Source organism: Callionymus lyra, chromosome 16, assembly GCF_982586985.1.
Source record: "Callionymus lyra chromosome 16, fCalLyr1.hap1.1, whole genome shotgun sequence".
Classification (NCBI taxonomy): domain Eukaryota; kingdom Metazoa; phylum Chordata; class Actinopteri; order Syngnathiformes; family Callionymidae; genus Callionymus; species Callionymus lyra.
In genome coordinates this window covers 17,378,065-17,387,152 of record NC_141833.1, presented here as the reverse complement: position 1 = coordinate 17,387,152, position 9,088 = coordinate 17,378,065, and the positions used below count along the sequence as shown (strand labels likewise).

At 40.4% G+C, this 9,088-nt stretch overlaps 1 protein-coding gene across 1 annotated transcript; it reads right to left on the bottom strand.

The window, feature by feature from the left end:
- Nucleotides 1-1,930: 1,930 nt before the first annotated feature.
- On the bottom strand, nucleotides 1,931-7,343 carry LOC148064012 (uncharacterized). Its single transcript, XM_087810500.1, has 7 exons — nucleotides 7,315-7,343; nucleotides 6,717-7,022; nucleotides 5,259-5,519; nucleotides 4,746-5,045; nucleotides 2,526-2,786; nucleotides 2,314-2,406; nucleotides 1,931-2,113 (listed from the first exon to the last, which is right to left on the bottom strand). Exons 2-7 carry the CDS (start codon nucleotides 6,826-6,828, stop codon nucleotides 2,037-2,039), a joined length of 1,104 nt encoding a protein of 367 aa, XP_087666626.1. The 5' UTR covers nucleotides 6,829-7,022; nucleotides 7,315-7,343; the 3' UTR covers nucleotides 1,931-2,036.
- Nucleotides 7,344-9,088: the final 1,745 nt, after the last annotated feature.

Sequence of the window (9,088 nt, the reverse complement as noted above, 5' to 3'; positions counted from 1 at the left end):
GAGCAAAGAAAGCTGGAGACAATATCTGATAATATATAAGTAATTGTACCTGCTCGCTGACTCACTTTGGCCCCTGACCACTGCGGCAGCATCACAGCCGTTTTGCGTCGAAGAAAAGGGTGACCTTCCAAATAATCATTTTAAAAAAAGAGAAAAACCTGCGGATGAAATGAAATGAGGAACGAAGAAGTCATTTTGTTGTGTCTGGTCGGTTTTAGGTCTCACGTCTCTGGCGTCTAACGACGTCTCTAACCTTCTTCAAATCGTCGCAGGAGAAGGAAAAGTCTAGAGTGGAATAGAGGACAGACTTTGGCTGTAATTACCCTCCTCCTCCCCTGATCTCAGTGTCTGGGATAACCTTCAGAGCCCTCCTCTTCCATCTCATCCCTTCTTCCTCATTGGAAGCGGCAGTCGTCGGGATTATGGCCCCTCTCAAGCCTGGCACTGTTGGAGATATATTATCATATTAGCCGAGAATGATGTCATGCATTCAGAGACATTTGTCCTTCGCCTGCCCTCTGTTCTTCTGCAGTCCATGTCAGCGGAGGCTGCGCTCGTCTTTGGAGAAGTCGCCATCTAGTGGTGGCTGTGAGGAAGAGCGCATCCTGTTCAAACGTTTCAATTAAAAGTTAAAATTGACTAAAGGAAAACAAAAAAACATTTCAATTTTTGATTCCGTTTATATTATACACCTCAAATATATAAATATGTATTTATGTTTCTTTATATGTGATTATATATGTATTTATATTTGTATTCATTTCATGTGCTTTAGATGAGATAAAGCAGATTTTAATTAATTATTTTAGTTAATTTGTATTAACTTTCAACACGTATATTGTGAAATATTTTGTAAAACAAGAAAGATGGGTATTTATATATATATATATGTATGGACTCATTTTGGTTTTTTTTTAAACATGTTTTACACCAATTGCTTTTCAGGAATTTCTTTATAATTCTGTTTGGCTGATTCAATTTGAGCTCTGATAAACTATGACTGTAACTCCCTTTTTTAACAGCTTATCGATCAAAAAATTACGTCAAAACTTGAAATAACAGAATTATTCTTTCAGAATATTTAGCCTGAGTTAAAGATCTCCAGGGATAAATGTGATAAAGACGGTAAAAATAATACTTTTTTACTTTAAATCTTTGTTTTAATTAAGAATACCAGGAAATTAAAAGACAAAACATGAGGAAGAGTGTTTTGCATTTATTTTAAACACGTGTCTGGCCTGTCAAGAATGTTTTTCTTCGTGTCTTCGTGGAGTTCTAGAACTCCGCATGACAGATACTTATCAATCGTCCTTGCTGAGGATGATGCTGTCGAGGACACAGAGGAGACACTTGAGATGTGACGTGACTTTAGATGAGAGTGACGGCAGTGAGGGTTGAACTTGTTCCAACACAAGCACTGCTTCTGTTCCTCTGACATGATGACCCTATTGTTATATAAAGTATCTATCTATCTATCTATCTATCTATCTATCTATCTATCTATCTATCTATCTATCTATCTATCTATCTATCTATCTATCTATCTATCTATCTATCTATCTATCTATCTATCTATCTATCTATCTATCTATCTATCTATCTATCTATCTATCTATCTATCTATCTATCTATCTATCTATCTATCTATCTATCTATCTATCTATCTATCTATCTATCTATCTATCTATCTATCTATCTATCTATCTATCTATCTATCTATCTATCTATCTAATCTAATCTAATCTACAAGATTAGATCTACAAGGTTTTACCTTACCTTACCTTTAGAGTAAAGAAAAAAGGTCCTCAACAATTTTTGGATACCATTTAAAAAAGTATTTTATTTATGGATATGTGTTGGACAAATGTTCATTCAGGATAATAGAAGCAACACATAACTCAAATTAACCAAACCCTTCTTAAGACACATGTTTGTGTTTAAATTTTTTTTAGTTTTTTTTCCGTTAACATAGAAGCGAAGCGAGGAGGAAGATGTGAGGATGGGTGGACTTCATCTCCAGGACGACAACAATCAGTTCATTGGTCCATTTCCTGCTCTGTCGAGGGAGGTGTGTTTGTCTGCTCAGGTGTGTATTCATCATGACTTTTGTCTCCTAGAAAAGAAGTACAAGTCAATCCGTGTTTAAAAGATGAGCTGCAGGTGTTCCTCAGGGCTGAAGTTTAGGTCCGCCTTCATTCATCTACACCACACATGGATTAATATGTGTGTGTGTGTGTGTGTGTGTGTGTGTGTGTGTGGTGGGGGGGGGGTGTGTGTGTGTGTGTGTTTGTGTGTGTCGTTGGGGACACTTACGTCTGCAGGAGACTCCCAGCACCAAGAAAACACCAATAAGCACAAAGACAATTTGGCTCCACATCAAAACGGCGATCCATGTGACTGAAGCAGCTGTGAAGAAACAAAGACTTTATAGAGGGAGTCAGAGATGAAGATGGTGAGGTTGTTGAGGAAGAACCAGATCGTTATTAAACCATCAGAAGGACTTAGATCTTCGTCACACATCTCACCATCAGTCAGACTGCAGAAATCCAGGATCTCCTTCTGGTCCGTGCTCCAGCTGACCTGGTTGCTATGGTTACAGACGATGGAGGTGTTCAGCAGGTAGATGTGGAGAGATGACTGGACCTTCTTCTCCCCACCATCCTGACTGCAGGTATGAGCTACACACCGGATGGAGCTGCTGATGTTTTGGCAGCTCACAGTGAGGCTGCAAGACTTTCTGAGGTCTGAGACCGAGTCCACCTGGAGCAGGACTGGAGACACTGGATCTGAAATAAACCACGTCGACTCCACGTTAACAGTGTTGACATGGAGAACATCCCTTCAAGTTATCATGTTTAGGTGTTAATATTTCCCTTTGTTTCAATGTTGGATTGTGAGGAACAGAGAGATAGTTTTTATCGAGGGAACATTTATATCATTGACCATAATCCACAATATGCAGTGACCACCAAACTGGACCCTCTCAACGCCCAAGCTATGACTAGAAATTATGTCTATAAAAGTTAAAGGCAGTCCTGATACAGACCAGCCTTCACTGGAAATTAGTCTGACTTAATATCGGCTACGCAGACCAAGCTCGTACAGCGAACAGACAGCCCTTACTATATCTGATACTCTATATTCCCGGAGGATCCCCCAAAGGACTTCCCGAGTGACTCGATTGAATGCCTTCATGAACACATGTGCACAGGTTGAACAAACTCTCATGCACTCTGGAGGATCAGGCTGAAGTCTGATCCACAGTTCTACGACCCGGATGAAAACCACACTGCTCCTCCTGAATCTTAGGTTTGACTATCCAACGGACCCTCCTTTCCAAAACCCCTGAATAGAACTTGCCAGGGTGACTGAGGAGTGAAATCCCCATATAGTTGGAACACAGCCACCGATCCCCCATCTTAAAAAGAGGAACTACCACCGCAGTCTGGCAATCTAGAGGAACTGCCTCGATGACCATGCCATGTTGCAGAGGCATGTCAGCCAAGACAGTCCCTCTACATCCAAGGCCTTGAGAAACTCTGGGCACATCTCCTCCAACCTCTGGCCCATGCCACTTAGGAATTTTTTAACCACCCCAACCCCAAAATAGAGAAGCCACATTGCACCGTCTCCCCCTCCTAAGGCGGCTGATGGCTGTCCAGAACTTTTCGAAGCCGTATGGAAGTCCTCCTCCATTGCCTTGAAAAACTCCTCATACGCACAGGTTTTTGACACAGCTACTGCTGAAGCCAAAGCCCGCTTGGCCTGCTGGTACCTGTTACCTGCTTCAAGAGACCAAATGGCCAAATTGGCTCGATAGGCCTCTTTCTTCAGCTTGAAGGCATACTTCAACGTTGAGGTCCACCAGGGGGTTCTGGGATTACCGCTCCAACATGCAACCGCCATCCTACGGCCATATCTCAGATAAGCTGCCTCAACATTTGAAATACGGAACACAGTCCATTCGGTCTCAATGTCCCCCACCTCACCCGGAACATTGTTGAAGTTCTCTCAGAGGCAAGATTTGAAGTTTCTTCTTACAGGAGACCCTGCTACATCATTCCAAGCAGACCCTCACGACATGTTTGGGTCTGCCAGGTCTGACAGGCATCATTTCCCACCATCGAAGCCAACTCACCACCAGGTGGTAATCGTTTGACAGCTCGGCTCACAATGAACTGAACCCCTTTGGCCCCTCTCACTGGTGGTGAGCGCATGGGAAGGGGGTCCCACGTTTCTATTCTGGGCTGTCCCAGCCAGGCCCCATGGGTGTAGGCCCGGCCAGCAGACACTCGCATACAAGCCCACCCCTGGGGGAGGCCCCGGCGTACAGGTAAGGGAAATTGAACTTCAACATTAATATTTCTCATTAAAAGGGGTTTTTGAGCTACTCTTTGACTGGTCACTTGGCTTAGCTATTTATTTACAACAGAATATGCTACGATTTATTTTAACACTTTACATAGTGAAGAATTTGGGGCGTCTTAGATGGTAGAGTGATTGCTCACAGTCTGAGAGCTTGCAGGTTCAATCCCAGCTCCGGACAAGTTTGTGGCACTGTGTCCCTGAGTAAGACACCTTGCCCTGATTGCTCCTGATGGCAGAGCTGGCGCACTGCGTCGCAGCCTACTCCCATCAGTGAATGAATGTGGGAATGCGTGACTGTTCAAGCACTTTGTGACCCTGGTCTAGAAAGGCACTATACAAATAGACATAATTATTATATAAATGAGATAAATACTCACCCAAAACTTCCACTTTGTATTCTTGTGCATTATCTTTAGTGCCAGATATCATAGCCGCGTAGACTCCACTGTCATTGAACATCAAATTCTTCAGCAACAAAGAGTTACTTTGTTTTGAAAACTCAGCTCTGTCTTTGTACTTTGGAAATATCAAAGCCTCTAGTTTATAATTTAATCTCACAATACGATCTGTTTTGTTGTGTCTCAAGTACAAAACTTGGTCGTTTGTCAGAGCCAAATGAGGACCAGCCAGACGTAGATCATCTCCCCTCTTCACATACACAGTCTCAGGTTCAGAACCTACAAAGCACAAGGGTCACGATTATTCTTTCTTTACATCGACGACATTTAAACTCCAGACAAGTGATGAAACACTCAAGTCCTAAACATGGATTCTTAAACTGATCCTCAGGACGTTGTTAGACTACGAAGAGGAAGTGGTTGTTGTTGGGAGGAAGAACCAGATCATTATGAAACAATCAGAAGGACGTAGATCTTCGTCACACATCTCACCAGCAGTCAGACTGCAGAAATCCAGGATCTCCTTCTGGTCCGTGCTCCAGCTGAGCTGGTTGCTATGGTTACAGACGATGGAGGTGTTCAGCAGGTAGATGTGGAGAGATGACTGGACCTTCTTCTCCCCACCATCCTGACTGCAGGTATGAGCTACACACCTGATGGAGCTGCTGATGTTTTGGCAGCTCACAGTGAGGTTGCAAGACTTTCTGAGGTCTGAGACCGAGTCCACCTGGAGCACGACTGGAGACACTGGATCTGGAATAAAGTGTTAATACTTCTCTAATGTTTCAATGTTGGGTTGTTAGGAACAGAGGAGAGGGTTTTTATTGAGGGAATATTCACATTATCGGTGTTTAGTTTTTTTGAAACTACATTATTATTAGTTGTGAATAAATTGTCTTATTTTAATCAGACTTTTTAAGTACATCATTCAAGACGTAACACATAGAACAACCTCCAACTCTCCCTGAAAATAGTTTTACGTTCAGACCTTTAAGACTCGCGATGATCCAAACCTCTGTTGTGTATTGTTGTGTGTTGTTGAGGTCTCTTCTCTTGTTTTTTTTATAATTAAAAAAAAAAGCATTATTGTATTATTTAGATATTTCTTATATCCTTAAATATATTTTTTTCAATAGATATTATTATTACTATGAATACCTATTTATTATTATATTTAAGTTTTATTTTGTATCTAAGTACCTTTTTAACTTGGGTTTGTTTTTCTGCATAGAATTTTTTTTTTTCAATTTTGTTATTTCCATGATTTAGTGATCCTTAAACACAAAGGAGGATCCTTGATAACGGAACGGTGTTGGGATGAAGGATGTCAGCATTTAAGGTCACCAAAGAAAATCCATCGTCCTGATCAAGTTGAATCTGAATAGTCTCTGTCGGATGAACTAACCCATGAATAAAAACTGGCTAAGGGACATCTCGTTGGTCTTGATCTTGTGTCTCAGCGGTCAAACATAAACAAAGGCCGTCATAAATGTAAATGAAAGTCTGTAAGAGGAAGTGTCTGTGGTTTTCTTTACTTTTGGCTGTTTCTAGTTCAATAAACTCTTTGCATAACTGCAGCATTTTTCCCACTGATTCTGACTATGAGAATCGAAAACTAAATTGTTTAGGGTTGAATTACTCAGCTTAGTTTTGGAGCTGATATAAACAAAAGACAAAAACTGACACATTCACTTTGGATTGTTTTTATCTTTCTCTTGTAAAAGAAGGAAAGAATAATGGATGGGTGGAACAAAAGCTAGAGTGACTTGAATAATACTCAGCTAATTTTATTAAAAAAAAAAATATAATTTCAGCATAAATTCACTTGAAAGAGTTTGATACGACTGAGCTTAACCTCTTGTCTTTTGGCTCAGCTCTTTCTCAGCCATTGGATATGTTATGGTTTATTTAACTTTACACATTGAAGAATAAATACAATAATAAACTCACCCTGAACTTGTACTTGGTATTCTGCTTGATTTTTAAATTCTTCGCCAACGATCTCAGCTGTGTAGACTCCACTGTCTTCATACGACACATTCTTCAGCAACAAGGAATTCATTTTTTTTAAAAACTCAACTCTGCCTTTGTACTTTGAATGTATCACAGCCTTTTGTAGATCAGTTAATTTTAAAATAACATTTGTTTGGTTGTGTTTCCAGAAAAATAACCGAAACTCTGTCAGAGTCAAAGTTTGAGGACCAGCCAGACGTAGATCATCTCCTCTCTTCACAAACACAGTCTCAGGTTCAGAGCCTACAAAACACAATCATGATGTCAAAGGTGGACTAAATTGGAATATTTAAGTTGGTTTAAAAATAAAGTGAGTTCATTAGAAATGCTTCAGTTAAAATAAATGCTTGAAAATGAGAATCGATGTGATTTGTTAGATCAAAATTAAAATTTGATTTTGTAATACATCAAATAACTTCCTCTGAAGAGTCAAATATTCTAACAAGCAGAGTGAAAATTATTAAAACTACCTACATTGATCTAAATCAAATAAGTACAAGCAGTACAAAGGAAGAAAGTACATTTGAAGTCTTACCTTGTATAAGTATCTGAAACAAACAGATAGTCAAGAGAACCTTATGAGACATGGCTGTGGCAGAAAAAGGAAGTTCTGTTGCTCACTTAATACCTTATTTATATGAAGGCGGAAACCAATACTAAACTAAAGGAAGTTAAGGCGAGAGTTAGGTTAATTCTTTCGAAATAGGACTTTAACCTTAGCTAAAAGGTCAGTCACTTCTCTTTGTTGGAGTCTATCGTCCCCATGGACCTTATTCTGAATTCTTGTCTGAGTTCCCGGAGTTCCTGACCAGCCTGGTGCTTAAATCAGATAAAGTGATTATTGTTGGTGACTTTAACATCCATGTGGATATGGTCCATGATAGCTTAGCCAACAGGTTTCACTCTATCCTGGAGTCATTTGGTTTCTCTCAGTATGTACAAGTCCCTCCTCAGAATTCAGTTCTTTCTGACCATCAATTAATAACCTTTGATTTCATCTTAAAATGAACCGAGGCTACAGAGCAGGAGCATTCTCAAAAGATATCTGTCTGATTGTGGCAACCAAGTTTATGGAAACAAGCTCAGTAAAATGCCTAGCCTCAGTGTGTCAGGTAACTCTACCCATAGTCACCTTGAGATTGATAACTTTGCGGGTTTCACAGACTTGTAGCATAACAAGCTTGACTTAATTGCACCACTGACTCAAAAGACTGTTAACAGAAGTAGTCTTGCTCCCTGGTATACTCAGAAAACATGTAAATTAAAACAGGATTCTAGACGATTAGAGAAGAAATGGCGTTCATCCAAAAATAATGAATTCTACCTGGGCTGGCAGGATAAGTTAAAAATATACAATGCATCTCCTTCGGAAAGCCAGAGCCAGCTATTACTCATCACTTATAGAAGCTAATAAGAAAAACCCCAAGTTCTTATTCAGCACTGTAGCCAGGCTAACACAGAGCCATCAGTACATTGAGCAGCCCATTAGTCCATCAGTCCATCAGTCCATCAGTCCATCAGTCCATCAGTCCATCAGTCCATAGCAGTGATATATTTTGAATCCTTCTTACCAGAGAGTCCTCGACAGCTGTCCCGGTATGTTTCCTCCTCAAAGTCCACAACATGTCTTCTCGATCCTATTCCCACATGGCTACTTAAAGAAGTGTTCCCCATATTTAGCACTTTCATACTTTACATTATTAACTTGTCAATGACATCGGGCTATGTGCCTCAGATTTTTAAAGTTGCAGTAATCAAACCTCTGCTTAAAAAACCCACTCTTGATCAAGGTGTTCTCACTAACTAAAGGCCTATCTCTAATCTTGTCTTCATTTCAAAAATTCTGGAGAAAGTGGTAACAAGTCAGCTCTGTGATTATCTCCAGGACAATGATCAATTTGAGGTGTTTCAGTCTGGTTTATGGAACACCACAGCACGGAGACCGCCCTGGTAAAGTTAAGTAACGACCTGCTGATGGCTTCTGATCAGGGCCATGTTTCAGTTCTTGTTCTTCTGGATCTCAGTGCTGCATTTGACACTGTCGACCACCAAATCCTTCTACAGAGGCTAGAAAACCATATAGGCATACGTGGAACTGCTCTTAACTGGTTTAAATCTTACCTGTCGGATAGAACGCATGTGCATGTCAACCACCTCTCATCGACACACACTAAGGTCAGCTATGGTGTCCCACTAGGTTCTGTTCTTGGTCCAATCCTATTCACAATCTATATGCTCCCACTAGGGGACTTGATCAGAAGACATATCTATAAACATTCACTATTGCTGATGACACCCAACTCTACTTG